A 16,976-nucleotide genomic window follows, 5' to 3' on the forward strand; every position below is an offset into this window, starting at 1 on the left:
GAAGGGTGATCTTGCAGAGGTTTATAAATCATGAGGGTCATGGATAGGGTGAATAGACAAGGTCTTTTCCCTGGGATAGGGGAGTCCAAAACTAGAGAGTATAGGTTAAGGGTGAGAGGGTAAAGATTTAAAAGGGACCCGACGGGCAACGTTTTCATGCAGAGAGGGTGGTGTGTGTATGGAATGAGCTGCCAGAGGAAGTGGTAGAGGCTGGTACAATTGCAACATTTAAAAGTTATCTGGATGGGTATATGAATAAGAGAGTTTAGAGGGATATGGGCCAAATGCTGGAAAATGGGGCTAAATTTATTTAGGATATCTGGTCAGTATGGGCAAGTTGGACCGAAGGGTCTGTTTCCATGCTGTATGATTGTAAGTAGGAGATAAAGCAAGGAGGCTTTCTTCCATGAACCCGTTAGAATACGGATTTAAGTTCGTCACTGGCATCAATCTGTACCAGTCACTAACTACCAAACCATGATAAATCCAACTTATTGGTGTTATTATGGAAAATTGATGGCTCATCAAGAGATTGCTGAAGTTGTCAAGAGATAACAACAATGTCAAGAGATAACAACAACGCAGGTAAAGACTTTAAAAGCAACTAAGCTGAGGCAGCACCAGAGATAGATAATGCTATAGATATAATGTTATGAGGCCCAGCTGATGAAATAGTTATGGGTCAGATGGTCATCTCTGAGCCAATTAAAATACCAATGTTTTAGACTGATTTAGTTTCAGAAAATGGCTGTGGAAGGGATAGAGTTGGTGTCAAGTGAATGGATTTTGTGGCGAGGATTAAAGACAAAACCCCTTCTCAATTTTTATTTAGTAACTACAAAATCCCTGCAGATGTCGCCTGATTAGAGTTACTGAAGGTCAGTTAGTTGAGCTGTTTTCACCTCTGGAAGAGGCAATTTAGCTTTACACAGATCAAGAATGAAGTCTATGATTTTTTGCAGTGAAGTTCAATATATTGTGAATGAAATCAGTTTTCATTTTGGTGCATGTGACTTACATCCAGTGTGGCCAGAAAGTTTGTAAGTAATTGATAAAGTTTGTTCTACTGACCTTTGTAAAGGAACCATTCCATCCAGTGTTTGAAGTCTCTCAGGCTGCAGTCACATTCCCAAGGATTCCCACCAAGCTGCAACTGCCGAAGAAATTCAAGTGGCTCAAAGGCCTCCCTTTCGAGATTTGGCATCCTGTTTTCTTCCAGATTCAACCAAGTCAAGTTCTGCATTTCATCAAATAAGAGCAGTGGAATCTGAGAGAGGCCATTAACAGAAAGGTCCAATCTTTGCAAGTTAGTGGTCTTGTAGAAGATGCTTTTATCCAGACTTCGAATGCTGTTATTTCTTAAGTTGAGATCAGTCAGGTTCCTGATGTAATCAAATACATTTGCTGGTAATTGGTCCAGGTAATTGTTAGACAGATCCAGTTTCTCCAATGTGGTAAAATTACTGAATGTGAGAGCTTGTAGGCTGCTGAGCTTATTGTTGCTGAGTGAGAGAAATTTAATGTTTGATGGAATGTCTGTTGGAATGGTCACAAGGCCGAGATTGCTGCAATCAACTTCGTACTTTTTACAAGAACAGTGTGTAGGACACGCTAACAAGGCTTCAACAATAGTTAGCAACACAAAAAATAAGCAGTAATGACCTGTGGAGAAACAGAGGCACGTGTTAATGAATTAGAAACTTCAGCAAATGCAAGGATTTTCCATTTCACATCCAAATTTGACAAAGTTCCTTTGTATTTTTGAACACTAGCCAAGTACAGTTTGTATGCCTTGCTGACCTCCTTGGCCCAACGACAGAACTAAGAAGTTTTTGGAAGCAAATTGAGAAGATAAGATGATGCGTTATGGTGAACACTGCAGAGATTGAATATAATGGTTTTGGAACAGTTGCTGACAATAGTTCGCAGCGGGTAGGGGAAAACTGATACAAGTTTTACATTATCTGAAATCCTTGTAGTTATTAACAAAAAAAACTTAGCAAGGCTACATCAAAAAAAAAGTAATAATGCCCTGCTTCACTTCTGAACATGTTTCACTTAAGAGCTCGTTTCATTTGCATTTAATGCCCAACTGAGCAGCACGGTTGCAGTGGGCGGGACGGTGGCACAGTGGTCAGCACTGTTGCCTCACAGCGCCAGAGATCCGGGTTCAATTCCCGCCTAAGGCGACTGACTGTGTGGAGTTTGCACGTTCTCCCCGTGTCTGCGTGGGTTTCCTCCGGGTGCTCCGGTTTCCTCCCACAGTCCAAAGATGTGCAGGTAAGGGGTAAATGTAGGGGTATGGGTGGGTTACGCTTTGGCGGGTCGGTGTGGATTTGTTGGGCCGAAGGGCCTGTTTCCACACTGTAATGTAATGTAATCTAATCTAATCTAATGAGCAGAACTAACTCTGGGAGACTTTTCTACACAAAAAAATCTTTATGACTCTTGCTGGCTCTCATTTATATGCAGCAGATGACCGTAGGGAAACTTGCACTGAATCTACGTTGAGCTCCATCACAAAGAAGTCGAGGAGAATTATGGATGGGAAGAGTAGAAACTGAGTCAGCACTAGGTGAGATCATGAGATACCTAATTCCCAAAACATATAATCTCAAACTTTGACAATGAAAAAACTTGCTGGTCCAAAGCTTTCCTAAACGAGTGGCACTATGTCTAATAATCATGAGTAGTTGTAATAACGAAAATAGTGAACAGTTTTATAAAACAGAGAGCAATGCCATTTCTGAAATGTGCTGGTAATCATTAGCAATTTTGTACTTGAGAATAGTGCAATTCCCAAGGAATATTAGGACATTTATAACGTGAATGTATAATATTATAATGAATAATTATTTCTTTTAATTAATAGTTTTGTGATAAAAGGCATTATTTAGATATGTATTCATAAATGATCACTTTGAGACAAAAGAGAGCAGGAAGACTTTGCCAAGGCTTTTTCACACGTTATTGGCTTGCCTTTGAGATTGCTGAAAAACCAGGGAATGCTACCAGGATATATGTGTTTCTGTCAAAGAAAAAGTTCTAATTTAAAGGATCACAGCATTGCTTGTAAGGGTTTGGTGGTTCTTTAACTTTTGAGGAATTGAGAGGCACCCAAGAAGGTTTCTTACACTCACTTATACCTAAATATCCCATTATATTTGAGAAACTAGTTGAAGTGAACTCTTCCAATTCGGGAGGAAGAGGATAGTCTCTCCAACCAAGCAGGTGTGGATGGAATGACCAAGGAAGTAAGCAGCAGGAGAGGATACAGGGTAACCCAAGATGGAGGATGGGAATAATTTCTGGCTGTAACAGCTGCTCCTTTTTTTGAGGTATTTTAGGTACTGGAGGTGATTTCCTCGAAATCCAGGAGCAGCAAATACTCGGTGGTGGGCAAGTTGTTGGAGGGAATCCTGAGGGACAGGATGTACATGTATTTGGAAAGAGAGAAAGTGAGGGCTGCAAATGCTGGAGATCAGAGCTGAAAATGTGTTGCTGGAAAAGCGCAGCAGGTCAGGCAGCATCCAAGGAACAGGAGAATCGACGTTTCGGGCACAAGCCCTTCTTCAGGAATGAGGAAAGTGTGTCCAGCAGGCTAAGATAAAAGGTAGGGAGGAGGGACTTGGGGAGGGGCTTTGGAAATGCGATAGGTGGAGGGAGGTCAAGGTGAGGGTGATAGGCCGGAGTGGGGTGGGGGCGGAGAGGTCAAGAAGATGATTGCAGGTTAGAAAGGCGGTGCTGAGTTCAAGGGATTTGACTGAGACAAGGTGGGGGGAGGGGAAATGAGGAAACTGGAGAAATCTGAGTTCATCCCTTGTGGTTGGAGGGTTCCCAGGCAGAAGATGAGGCGCTCTTCCTCCCCGTCGTGTTGCCATGGTCTGGCGATGGAGGAGTCCAAGGACCTGCATGTCCTTGGTGGAGTGGGAGGGGGAGTTAAAGTGTTGGGCTACGGGGTGGTTAGGTTGGTTGGTCCGGGTGTCCCAGAGGTGTTCTCTGAAACGTTCCGCAAGTAGGCGGCCTGTCTCCCCAATATAGAGGAGGCCACATCGAGTGCAGTGGATGCAATAGATGATGTGTGTGGAGGTGCAGGTGAATTTGTGGCGGATATGAAAGTGTCCCTTGGGGCCTTGGAGGGAAGTAAGGGGGGAGGTGTGGGCGCAAGTTTTGCATTTCTTGTGGATGCAGGGGAAGGTGCCGGGAGTGGAGGTTGGGTTGGTGGGGGGTATCTGGAAAGGCAAGGACTGATTCGGGATAGTCAACATGGCTTTGTGCATGGGAAAACATGTCTCACAAACTTGATTGAGTTTTTTGAAGAAGGAACAAAAAAGTTTGAGGGCAGAGCAGTAGATGTGATCTATATGGACTCCAGTAAGGTGTTTGACAAGGTTCCCCATGGGAGACTGATTAGCAAGGTTAGATCTCATGGAATACAGGGAGAACTAGCCATTTAGATACAGAACTGGCTCCAAGGTAGGAGATAGAGGGTGGTGGTGGAGGGTTGTTTTTCAGACTGGAGGCCTGTGACCAGTGGAGTGCCATAGGATTGGTGCTGGGTCCTCTACTTTTTGTCATTTACATAAATGATTTGGATGTGAGCATAAGAGGTACAGTTAGTAAGTTTGCAGATGACACCAAAATTGGAGGTATAGTGGACAGAGAAGAGGGTTACCTCAGATTACAACAGGATCTTGACCAGATGGTCCAATGGGCTGAGAAGTGGCAGATGGAGTTTAAATCAGATAAATGCGAGGTTCTGCATTTTGGGAAAGCAAAACTTAGCAGGACTTATACACTTAATGGTAAGGTCCTAGGGAGTGTTGCTGAACAAAAAGATCTTGAAGTGCATTTCATAGCTCCTTGAAAGTGGAGTCATAGCTAGATAGGATAGTGCAGAAGGCACTTGGTATGCTTTCCTTTATTGGTCAGAGTATTGAGTACAGGAGTTGGGAGGTCATGTTGCGGCTGTACAGGACATTGGTTAGGCCACTGTTGGAATATTGCGTGCAATTCTGGTCTCCTTCCTATCGGAAAGATGTTGTGAAACTTGAAAAGATTCAGAAAAGATTTACAAGGATGTTGCCAGAGTTGCAGGATTTGAGCTATAGGGAGAGGCTGAACAGGCTGGGGCTATAGTCCCTGGAGCGTCAGAGGCTGAGGGGTGGCCTTATAGAGGTTTACAAAATTATGAGGGGCATGGATACGGTAAATAGGCAAAGTCTTTTCCCTGGGGTCAGGGAGTCCAGAATTAAAGGGCATAGGTTTAGGGTGAAAGGGGAAAGATATAAAAGAGACCTAAGGGGCGGCTTTTTCACATAGAGGGTGATACATGTATGGAATGAACTGCCAGAGGAAGTGATGGAGACTGGTACTATTGCAACATTTAAGAAGCATTTGGATGGGTATATGAATAGAAAGGGTTTGGAAGGATATGGGCCAGGTGCTGGCAGGTGGGACTAGATTGGGTTGGGATATCTGGTCGGCATGGACGGGTTGGTCCGAAAGGTCTGTTTCCATGCTGTACATCTCTTTGACTCTAGGACTCTGAGTGTGGTCCCTCCAATCTAGAAAAATCAGACAATCAGCATCAGACAAATGTGTTACATAACACTCTTGAGTGCCAAGCCTCACACTTTGACTCACCTAGTGTTCTATTCAACAACATTTTTAGATTAACACATTATGTATCTTCTCTCACTGCAGCCACCTTACATCTGCACCTTATAATCTGCAGACCTATCTGTTTCTCTTCAACACCCATGCCACAGGATAACCATTCACAAATGGCATCCTGCCCTCTTCACCACAAAAATCAAATCTGCAGCAAGTAACTCTTCTCCTTACATTCCAAGGTTTGTAATCCATCTATAAGGCACAAGTCAGTGTGATGGAATACACCCTACTTGCCTGGACAAATACAGTTCCACCAACAGTCAAGAATCTTGATACCATATAGGACAAAGTAACCCACTCATTTAGCACCACATCCTCAATCTCTCTCCACCACCAATGCTCAGTAGCAGCAATGTGTACTATCTGCAAGATGAACTGCAGAAATTCATCAAACATTCTTAGACAGGATCTTCCAAACCTACAACCATTTCCGTCTGGAAGAACATGGGAACACCATCACCTGCAAGTTCCCCTCCAAGCCGCTCACCATCCTGATTTGAAAACATATCACAGTTCCTTCACTGTCATTGGGTCAGGAACCCCCTCTAACACATGTAATGTGGTTGTACCTACAGTGTGTGGACTGCAGCAGTTCAAGAAGGCAGTTTACCACCATCTTCTCAAGGGCAATTAGGGATGGACAATAAACACTGCCCCAATGAATGATGCCAAACTTTTACAAAAGAATAAAAAAAATGTTCTGTGACCTCTCTGCTTTTGCTTCTTTAAGAAGACAGTGCTCAATTTGGCAGAGGCATAGACTGAGTGAGTGGTGGCTCTCCAGTTAGAGAAATATCAGGCATTGGCAATGTGTTCCCACCTGCTTCATTGGGTAGAAAGTCTTGTTTCAGGAGCTTACAGATGTCATAAGTTGCCTGCTTTGACAGTCTGAGTCCCTGAGGCATTGGAGTTCAGAAGTGTCGAGATACACTACCTTCAACCCAGTATTTGGGGCTTGCCCCCCTTCCACCTGTATCTTGGTGTCCATTACTTTTTCCCCCCTGTGGAGGATCTTAGAACTGAGAAGAAGACAGTTACCTCTGCTACTAATGCTGATGCTGAAGGTGTTGTTTCTGCTCTATATGGACCTGCATGAGTTGCAGCCCTGCTATGTTGAAGGCTGGAATCAGTGAAGTTGCTCAAGTGACTGAAGATTTGGACAAGTAAATTGACAAGAAATTGTCAATCACTTGCTAAGAAGTGAAGGTATTCTTTAAGATAAGAAGTGCAGAGAATAGCAATGGTGATGAATAGAGTTCATCAGTTTTAATAACTGAACATTTCCCAATTCTTCACTTTCCCTGAAAAGCTATATCTGCTGTACACTGACCTTGGTGACCTCTGACAATTTGGGAAAGAGGTACACTGTGGAAAATACAAGATTCACAGATTTAAGAGTTTTACTTAGATTCCCTACAAGTCCACACCGACCCGCCGAAGCACAACCCACCCAGACCCATTCCCCTATATTTACCCCTTCTCCTAACACTACGGGCAATTTAGCATGGCCAATTCACTAACCTGCACATCTTTGGATTGTGGGAGGAAACCAGAGCACCCGGAGGAAACCCACGCAGAGAATGTGTAAACTCCACACACAGAGTCGCCTCAGGCGGGAATTGAACGCGGGTCTCTGGCGCTGTGAGGCAGCAGTGCTAACCACTGTGCCACCATGCCGCCTTTGTTTTCTCTTTAAAATCAATCTGTTCAAACACATTATAAAACATGTCGGGGCAGCTGGGTCTTGAACATTGACCTGCCCAAAAGGTAGGGACAATACCCTCATAAAAAATTATCTTAACTGGCTTATAAGTACCTTAGTTATTTATCCATCAGATTCAAAAATTTGCCACAAGTGTCTTCAATTCCATTCAATCAAACCAAGAGGACACAGGGATACAAGTTGAAATTGGAATGGATAATAGAAGTTATGAACTCACAAACATGGTTTACATTGCCCTGAATGGGCTTTGCACATAAATTATTCACCTTGAAACATGGGTGATTGACTGATGGTGGTTCATAGAGAAAAGAAACCATAGTGATTAGGTGCTAGCGATGAAATACATGTTCAGATGTATTTGATAATACTTCAGGATGTGAACTCACAAACAGAAAGGGATGACTCAAAAGTGATACAGCAGGAATAATTGCAATAATACAAATGCTTCATAAGCAAAGGAAATTCAGACATTTCATAAAATCTCAAAGCTGAATTTTATAACCAATTTGTATTTTGTTCTTTTTGTATGTGATATTATGAAAATGTCTCAAATATGTTACAGTTGGTTGTTCTTGCATATAAACTCACTCATCACAACTTTTGTGAATGATAAATGGGGACAATAAAGCAAGAAGTTTTGGGATCTTGGTGGCTGTAGGTTGTGTTTGTTAATTTATAAATGTCATATATTGCAGAGAGTGGGTGGATGAATTTTTGACTAATCTAGTGAACAAGCGCTACCTATCTTTGTTTTGTCAAGAAGTTAGGTCTGCTCTTTACAATGAACTGTTGGTGTACTCTTCATGGATTAGCAAAAATCCTAGAAACTAAACAACTTTGGAATACAATTAAAGCTTTCATACACAGTAATGGGCAAGTATTACATTTAATGAGTACCTTCACACTCCTAATATTCTCCCCACTACATCACCCTAGTTTACTTGACTTGTTCTGACTGTATCTCAAGGATTCACCACTGGCATGCAAGTTCAAAAAGTAGAAACAGAAGTAGGTCTATTGCGTCCACTCCACCATTCAATGAGATCATGGCAGATCTGATCATTGTCAATTCCATTTTCCTGCCTTTTCCCCATAATGATTGATTCCTGGAACAACAGATTATGGAACTGATCAAGAAAGAAGCTAGACTTTGCTCTGTGTAATAAGACAGAGTTAATTAGTGATCTGAAAATAGGAGACCTTTTGGGGAAGATGTTCACAACATGATAGAATTTCATATTTAACTTGAGAGTGATATACATCTGAAACTAGAGTGTTAAGCTCACATAAAACTAATTACACAGGTATGCAGCAAGTGTTAGCTAAGCCAAATAGGGAAATTAGATAAAAATGGTATGATATTAGAAAAGCAATAGTGAACATTTAAAGAAATATTCCTTACATGAACTTGCATTATATTCAGAAATCAATGCCTTACCAAAAATGTGAACTCAAAGGCAAACTAAGAAAGGATATGGATAAGCTTAAGTTAAGAGAAAAAGTTTTAAAAAGCAACAGAAGTTTATTAAGCTTGAGAATTGGGAGAGTGTACGAACCCAGCAAAGGGTGACAAATAGAATAGGAGAATAAATAGCAAGCAATATAAAAATGGATTGCTGCACAGAGTGAAATTTGTCTGTATGGATAGAGTTCAAACATCAGACATACACCCACATGAAAGCATTCTTATGTATTGATAGTAGAAAAAACTTGAACTCACCATACAGGCTGAAAATAGGAAGGAAGTAGGGAAAGTAAGTGTTTCACCTCTTTCCCAATTACAGACTTTGAATAAATTATTTTTCACCATGTAGGTATACTACAACAAGTAGGCAGGCTATGTTGACAGGGAAACATTTAATGACTATAGCTGATCATTTAAGCCTTTTCTAGAATCTAATAGAACCTGATCAGGTGTACCTGAGAACACTGTGGGAAGCTAGAGAAGTGATTGCTGGGCGTCTTGCTGAGATATTTGTATCATCGATAGTCACAGGTGAGGAGACGGAAGACTGGAGGTTGGCAAACGTGGTGACACTGTTTAAGAAGGGTGGTAAAGACAAGCCAGGGAACTATAGACCAGTGAGCCTGACCTCAGTGGTGGGCAAATTGTTGGAGGGAATCCTGAGGGATAGAATATACATGTATTTGGAAAGGCAAGGACTGATTAGGGATAGTCAGCATGGTTTTGTGCGTGGGAAGTCATGTCTCACAAACTTGATTGAGTTTTTTGAAGAAGGAACAAAGAAGATTAATGAGGGCAGAGCAGTAGATGTGATCTATATGGACTTAAGTAAGGCGTTCGACAAGGTTCCCCATGGGAGACTGATTTGCAAGGTTAGATCTCATAGAATACAGGGAGAACTAGCCATTTGGATACAGAACTGGCTCAAAGGTAAAAGACAGAGGGTGGTGGTGGAGGGTTGTTTTTCAGACTGAAAGCCTGTGACCAATGGAGTGCCACAACGATCAGTGCTGGGTCCACTACCTTTCATCATTTATATCAATGATTTGGATGCGAGCATAAGAGGTACAGTTAGTAAGTTTGCAGATGACACCAAAATTGGAGGTGTAGTGGACAGCAAAGAGGGTTACCTCAGATGACAACAGGATCTTGACCAGATGAGCCAATGGGCTGAGAAGTGGTAGATGGAGTTTAATTCAGATACATGCAAGATGCTGCATTTTGGGAATGCAAAACTTAGCAGGACTTATACACTTAATAGTAAGGTCCTAGGGCGTGTTGCTGAACAAAGAGACCTTGGAGTGCAGGTTCATAGCTCCTTGAAAGTGAAGTTGCAGGTAGATAGGATAGTGAAGAAGGCGTTTGGTATGCTTTCCTTTATTGGTCAGAGTATTGAGTACAGGAGTTAGGAGGTCATGTTGCGGCTGTAAAGGACATTGGTTAGGCCACTGTTGGAATATTGCGTGCAATTCTCTATAAGGTCACCCCTCAGCATCGGAGGCTGAGGGGTGACCTTATAGAGGTTTACAAAATTATGAGGGACATGGATAGGATAAATAGACAAAGTCTTTTCCCTGGGGTCAGGGAGTCCAGAACTAAAGGGCATAGGTTTAGGGTGAGAGGGGAAAGATATAAAAGAGACCTAAGGGTCATCTTTTTCATGTAGAGGGTGGTACGTGTATGGAATGAGCTGCCAGAGGATGTGGTGGAGGCTGGTACAATTGCAACATTTAAGAGACATTTGGATGGGTATATGAATAGGAAAGGTTTGGAGGGATATGGGCCGGGTGCTGGCAGGTGGGACTAGATTGGTTTCGGATATCTGTTCGGCATGAACAGGTTGGACTGAAGGGTCTGTTTCCATGTTGTACATTTCTATGACTCTAGGACACTCTCAATCAATCCGTTGACTTCTGGTGTTTTCTTTCTTGAATGTATTCCCTTATCCGGCTTGTTCTCTTTACCTTTTCCCAACTTCAAAACTTAGTACTACATTGAAACTGAAAAGGGACTTGAAGAAGTGACCAAAACTATGAAATATTTTTTCCCACTTGTGTGTGATTTGGCAAAATAGTCCAAATTTAGAATAGAAGTTAGGAGGGTATGGGGAGCTAAAAGGATATTTCAAAACTATACAAAATTAAAAATCATACAACACCAGGTTATAGTCCAACAGGTTTATTTGGAAGCACGAGCTTTTTGAGCACTGCTCCTTCATCAGGTGGTTGTGGAGTATAAGATTGTAAAACACAGAATTTACCACAAACGTTTACAGTGTGATGTCACTGAAGTTATGTATTGAAAAAGACCTGGATTGTTTGTTAAGTCTCTTATCTTTTAGAATGGACATGTTGGTTTCAATTCTTTCATATGTAAATGACAGAACATTTAAAAGTTACATTCTCAAGTGAATTTTAACAATTGGTGTCAAGTCGGTCCAGATAATGTATTGAAGGTGTGAGTTGCCCTGTGTGAGACTGTCTGTGTCACAATGGTCAGACTGATTCTAATCTAAAAAATGGATTTACAGAATCTTACAGGGATTAATGCAGTTTTGAGCAAAGTAAAGACAGTCTCACACAGGGCACCTCACACCTTCAATACATTATCTGGGCCGACTTGACACCAATTGTTAAAGTTCACTTGAACTTTTAAATGTTCTGTGATTTACATATGAAAGAACTGAAACCAACATGTCCATTCTAAAAGATAAGAGATTTAACAAACAATCCAGGTATTTTTCAATCTATAATTTCAGTTACATCACGCTGTAAACTTTTACAGTAAATTCTGTGTCTTACGATCTTATACTCCACAACCACCTGATGAAGGAACAGTGCTCCGAAAGCTAGTGTTTCCAAATAAACCTGTTGGACTATAACCTGGTGTTGAGTAATTTTTAACTTTGTACACCCCAGTCCAACACCAGCATCTTCAAATCAAAATTATACAGATTATTTCAACGTAAACACCTATTGAAGCGGAGTTAATCATGAAATGAAGACGAATTTGAAGAAGAGTAACTTTTGAAGAAAATTACAGCTGAAAAATGTTATGAGGACAGATAGTTCAAATGCGAAGTTCATAAAGGTATTGGCATGATGAAAACAGCACCTTCTGCGCTGAAATTGTGTCTTCTATTCCTTTTGCCTGCTCCTCCTCCTTTCATCATTCCCAGAATCCCATCAATGATATTGCAAGCAACAATGAGAAACATGTGAAATAAGGGTCATCAAAAGGGATGAGGTATACTCACACATGTAACAGGTCTTCATTCCCAGCTTCATTACTTCACTTGTCACAGGCTCCATATTTAACATGGTATCCTAACTTCCAATCTTAGAGTTGTTGATTCATGTCTTGTGACTGATGTTGTGTGGAATAGGTTTCACAGTGGTATCCAATGTCACAGATCAGTAATAAAACCAATACTTTGGTCTCCAAAACTAGAAGAAGACATTATTTTGTAGATTATTAAATGTATTTTGTTTTCTTAACCAACTGTGTAATTTAATCAGCTAATTGTAAAGCTATGCCCAATTAGAAGATATTGATACAGTGAAATTGCAATAATGAATGCCTGTTCCAACTCTTTCTGCTTTGACATTTATGAAACTGTATTATGCCAAACCACCAATCCTTAGCCACAGGTTCAAAGTGACTGATCTCAGCCATGCCAGCAAAAGGAGGTAACTCACCAGCCTGTGCCTGGTCTGCTCATGTCTGTTTTCAGCAGTAAATTATAAAGCATCATTAGCAGAAGTTTTGGATTGCCATATACTATGTGTAAGCCAAGGCAGGGGACTGGAGTTGAAAAAGTTCCTTTAAATATAAAACAATCTGGTACTTTCTAAAACTATTTTAAAAACCCAGGAAGAGGCCTTTGCACAGCAATGTGGTGAATGCAAATAATATAATGTGAAGAATCAAAGTCAGTAAACCATGTTGCTAGAGTTAATATTATATTTTACATATGGTAAAAAGTGCAATTATTTGGCTATATACTGTTCCTGCTGAAAGATCTCAGCCATTTTGAATGAAGCTGTAAATATTGTTCCCTAGTCAGCAAGCATTAATTCATATAGGAGGGGTCATGGGTTCTAAAGAACTTCTGGATCCACAAAAGAATAGAGAAAAAAGCAAAACAATGGACATTCATGACTTACCTTCTGCAAACTTGGTTAGGATCTCTGATTAGGTCACTCATTGCCTGCAGTTAATGGGTGGAGAATGTGCAGTGTGTGAGACCTAAGAATTGTGTGGCACTGGAAACTTATTAGCATATTTGAATATGGCTCCTGTTGGAACATGTAGATGTCTGGGTCCCCATGAAAAGTAGCACCTGATGGAGACAGGGTAGAAATTGTGGGGTACGCACACAATGTCACAATTTTCCAATCATCTTTGGGACATGGGACAGTACCAGGAAAGTGGAAGCAGTTAATGTATGCACCTTGTCAAAAGAAGAAGGGAGGTAAAATGCTAAGAATTCAGCTTGTGGGGAAATGTTAATGCAGCAATATTCAGCCAATGTCTACTGTTGCCTGACAGAGGATCTCAAAATTGTTCCCAATTTTCTTTCATGTAGTTCAGGTTTTCAAATTTCTATAGTATAAACTATACGGTGGGTAACATGCAGTGATTTGATTTATTCTTTAATTTGATTTGATTTGTTATTGTCACATGTACTTAGGTACAGTGAGAAGTTTTGTTTTGCATGCAGGACAGGCAGAACATAAAATACAAAGAAAATGTGGTAATAGAACAGAGTGAGGAATACAAAGTGAAGGCTGCAAAGGAGGTACACCAAAAACAAGATCAATATTAGATTTGATATTTTTGAGGTCAATCAATAGTCTAATAACAGCAGGGAAGAAGCTGTTCTCGAACCTGGTGGTATGTGTGCTTAAACTTTTGCATGTTCTGCCTAATGGAAGAGGTTAGAAAGGTGGGAGGGGTCTTTGATGCTGTTGGCTGCCTTTTTGAAGCACAAGAAGTGTAGATGGATTAATGGATGGAAGGTTGGCTTGCATGATAGACTGAGCCATGTTCAATATTCTGCAGTTTTTCTGTTATCTCTGTAGTGGGTTAGGACAGGAGCATTCCTTTTTTCTTTGAGAGATAGTTTTGGATCAAGCCCATGTTAAGAGCATAAGAACATAAATTAATTGGATTAAAGTCTCTGTTTGCAAACTGTAAGCCTCTTAAGTCAATGAATTTGGCCATGTTCAAACTTAATGCTAATAGTTACTCATGGTACAAAACTGGACAATTCAGCCCAAACTTGCAGTGTCACTCAGGGATGATGTAAGAATGCTTAGTGTCGGAAATGGTAGTGAAGTAGATAGTCTTATTTAACTATTTCTAAAGGAGTCTTTTATAGCACAAAGGAGATAAGTCTGGAGGGGTATTGGCCACGATTGTCCAATCAGCTTTGGGACATGGGACCAGGAAAATGGAAGCAGTAAATGTTGTACATCATGTCAAAAGAAGGAGGGAGGTAAAATGCTAAGAATTAAGCCAATGGGAAATGTTAAAGACTGGAGTTGCAAGATTTGCCATCAGGCTATTATTGCTGTTGACACAACAGGAGCCGAGAGATGAAAAATTGATGAGGAGTCAGCTCCACTGACTTCTGACTGGGCCTGTATTGACTGCTATGTTAGGATAGGCATACTGTAAGCAGTCTGCCAGTCAGGCAGCTCATGAATCCAGTCTGTGTCCAATACTGAGTTGGCAATCAACTCACAATTTGAAGCTCATGGGTCCTGTTAATGCCTGCATGTAAACACACACAGCGAAACATGTATCAATCTGTATGTTTTAGTTTTATAATCAATGTGTTCATGTATGCAGTGATACACCTCTGGAACAGGTGTGACTTGAGCTTGGATCTCCTGGTCCAAAGGTATGGACACTACCACTGCACCACAAGAGCTGTCTCTCTGTGACGTTTATGTATTCAGTGTTGATGTCATTCAGGTACAAGGTATAAGGAGTGGACTCACTTGTGATAATATACAGGGGAACAAACTAATAGAGTGGTTTAAAGCATACAATATGCAAAATAAATCTTCTAAAACTTCTATCCTTCACAATCTGCCAAATTAGGTATAAATATAGGTGCAGAGAATGGTTGCCTAAAGGCAAAAGACGCTATAACATTTTGGATATAATAGCCACTTAGTTTTTAGTTTTATGGCAAATGGAAAAGCATAAGTTTAAATTGCTGAGATTCTCAGAAACTGAACTTTTTTTTATTCATTTGTGGGTTAAGGGCATCACTGGCTGGCCAGTATTGATAGCCCACCCCTGTTTGCCCTTGAGAAGATGGTGGTGAGACGCCTTTTTGAACCACTGCAGTCCACCTGCTGTGGGTTGACCCACAATGCCATTAGGGAGAGAATTTCAGGACTTTGACCCAGCAACAGTGAAGAAACATGATATATTTCCAAGTCAGATGGTGAGGGGCTTGGAGGGGAACTTGAAGATGCTGGTGTTTCCATATATCTGTTGCCCTTGTCCTTCTAGATGTAAATGGGCCATGGGGTTGGAAGGTGCTGTCTGAGGATCTTTGCTGAATTTCTGCAATACATCTTGAGCATCAGTGTTGGAAGGAGTGGTTGCTTGTAGATGTGCCGATTTAGCAGGCTTTTTTGTCCTGGAGGGTGTCAAGCTTCTTGAGTGTTGTTGGGACTGCACTCATCCAGACAAGTGGGGATATTCCATCACATTCCTGACTTGTGCCTTGTAGATAGTGGAGAAAGTGAGGACTGCAGATGCTGGAGATCAGAGTCAAAAAATGTGGCGCTGGAAAAGCACAGCCAGTCAGGCAGCATCTGATGAGCAGGAGAATCGATGTTTCGGGCATATCTGATAAAGAGTTCATGCTTGAAACATTGACTCTCCTGCTCCTTGGATGCTGCCTGACCGGTTGTGCTTTTCCAGTGCCACATGTTTTGACCTTGAAGATGGTGGTCAGGCTTTGAGGAGTCAGGAGGTGAGTTACTCGCCACAGTATTCCTAGCTTCTGATCTGCTCTTGTAGCCACTGTGTTTATGTGGTGAATCCAGCTGAGTTTCTCATCAAAGAGGATCCCCATATGGGGAATTCATATGATGAGGGGAAGAATGAGATTGGCATATCGGCAGGATAGAGTTTCCTTCTCTGAGTGTGAATCCCATGCTTACAACTTTACCATTATGATTGAGATGGGAGGAGTGCACAGAGTTTCTCCAGCTCTACTATCCCACTTTATCCAGTTCCTGATGTGGCAAATCATATGCTTTATTTATTTACATTAAATTTACAAACACAAATTAGCAGTGGAATTAGCCCATTTGCTGCTGCTGCTGCTGCTGCTGCCTCATCAAGCCTACTCAATGGCTGAACTGATTGTCTTTCAAATTATATATTCCCATCTGTCATAAATAAACTTTGATTCCTTTGATTCAACAAGAATCAATCTACCTGGCCCTTAAAATATTTAATACCCACTGTTTTTGTGAAGATTTATAACTCAGGTTATAAATCCTGAGTTGTGGTTCAGGTTGTAAGTTTGTTCGCTGAGCTGGGAAATTTGTTCTCAGAGTTTCATCACCCTGCTAGGTAACATCATCAGTGAGCCTCCGGTGAAGCGCTGGTATACTATCCCACTTTTTACTTATGTGTCTTGGTGTGTTGTGGTGGGTGATATCACTTCCAGTTCTTTTTCTGAGAGGGTGGTAAATGGGTCCAAATTGATGTGTTTGTTGATAGAGTTCCAGTTTGAATGCCAGGCCTCTAGGAATGTGTTGTTTAGACTGTCCCAGGATGGATATATTATCCCAGTCAACTAGTTCCCTCATTGTCCTTGTGTAAGGATACTAGTGACGGTTGTCATTTCTGTTAGTGGCTAGTTGGTGCTCATGTATCCTGGTGGCTAGTTTCCTGACTGTCTTCCGATGTAATGTTTGTTGCAGCCCTTGCAGGGTATTTTGTATATGACGTTCGTTCTGCTGGTTGTTGGTATAGGGTCCTTTAGATTCTTTAGGAGCAGTTTCAGTGTGTTGGTAGGTTTGTGGACTACCATGATGCCAAGGGGCTGGAGTAGTCTGGTCGTCATCTCCGAGA

General features: G+C 41.3%; 2 protein-coding genes across 12 annotated transcripts in view; one reads left to right on the plus strand and one right to left on the minus strand.

Annotated features, from left to right (window-relative positions):
• LOC122559589 (voltage-dependent calcium channel subunit alpha-2/delta-4-like) overlaps nucleotides 1–16,976 on the plus strand; it is a 549,452-nt gene that overhangs the window by 289,458 nt on the left and 243,018 nt on the right. The window lies entirely within an intron of this gene.
• Nucleotides 1–16,976, minus strand: part of LOC122559591 (leucine rich repeat transmembrane protein 2a) — a 97,155-nt gene that overhangs the window by 10,464 nt on the left and 69,715 nt on the right. For all 3 annotated transcript variants that reach the window (XM_043709343.2, XM_043709344.2, XM_043709345.2), the window contains exons 2-3: nucleotides 12,121–12,310; nucleotides 1,072–1,662 (exon numbers count right to left, since the gene is read on the minus strand). In XM_043709343.2, the coding sequence (XP_043565278.1) occupies nucleotides 1,072–1,662; nucleotides 12,121–12,184 (655 nt within the window). In that variant the 5' untranslated portion in view covers nucleotides 12,185–12,310. The remainder of the gene's footprint in view (nucleotides 1–1,071; nucleotides 1,663–12,120; nucleotides 12,311–16,976) is intronic.

The sequence above is a fragment of the Chiloscyllium plagiosum genome, unplaced genomic scaffold, assembly GCF_037043375.1.
Source record: "Chiloscyllium plagiosum isolate Xiang-an unplaced genomic scaffold, Cpla_swu_hap1 HiC_scaffold_19, whole genome shotgun sequence".
NCBI lineage: Eukaryota > Metazoa > Chordata > Chondrichthyes > Orectolobiformes > Hemiscylliidae > Chiloscyllium > Chiloscyllium plagiosum.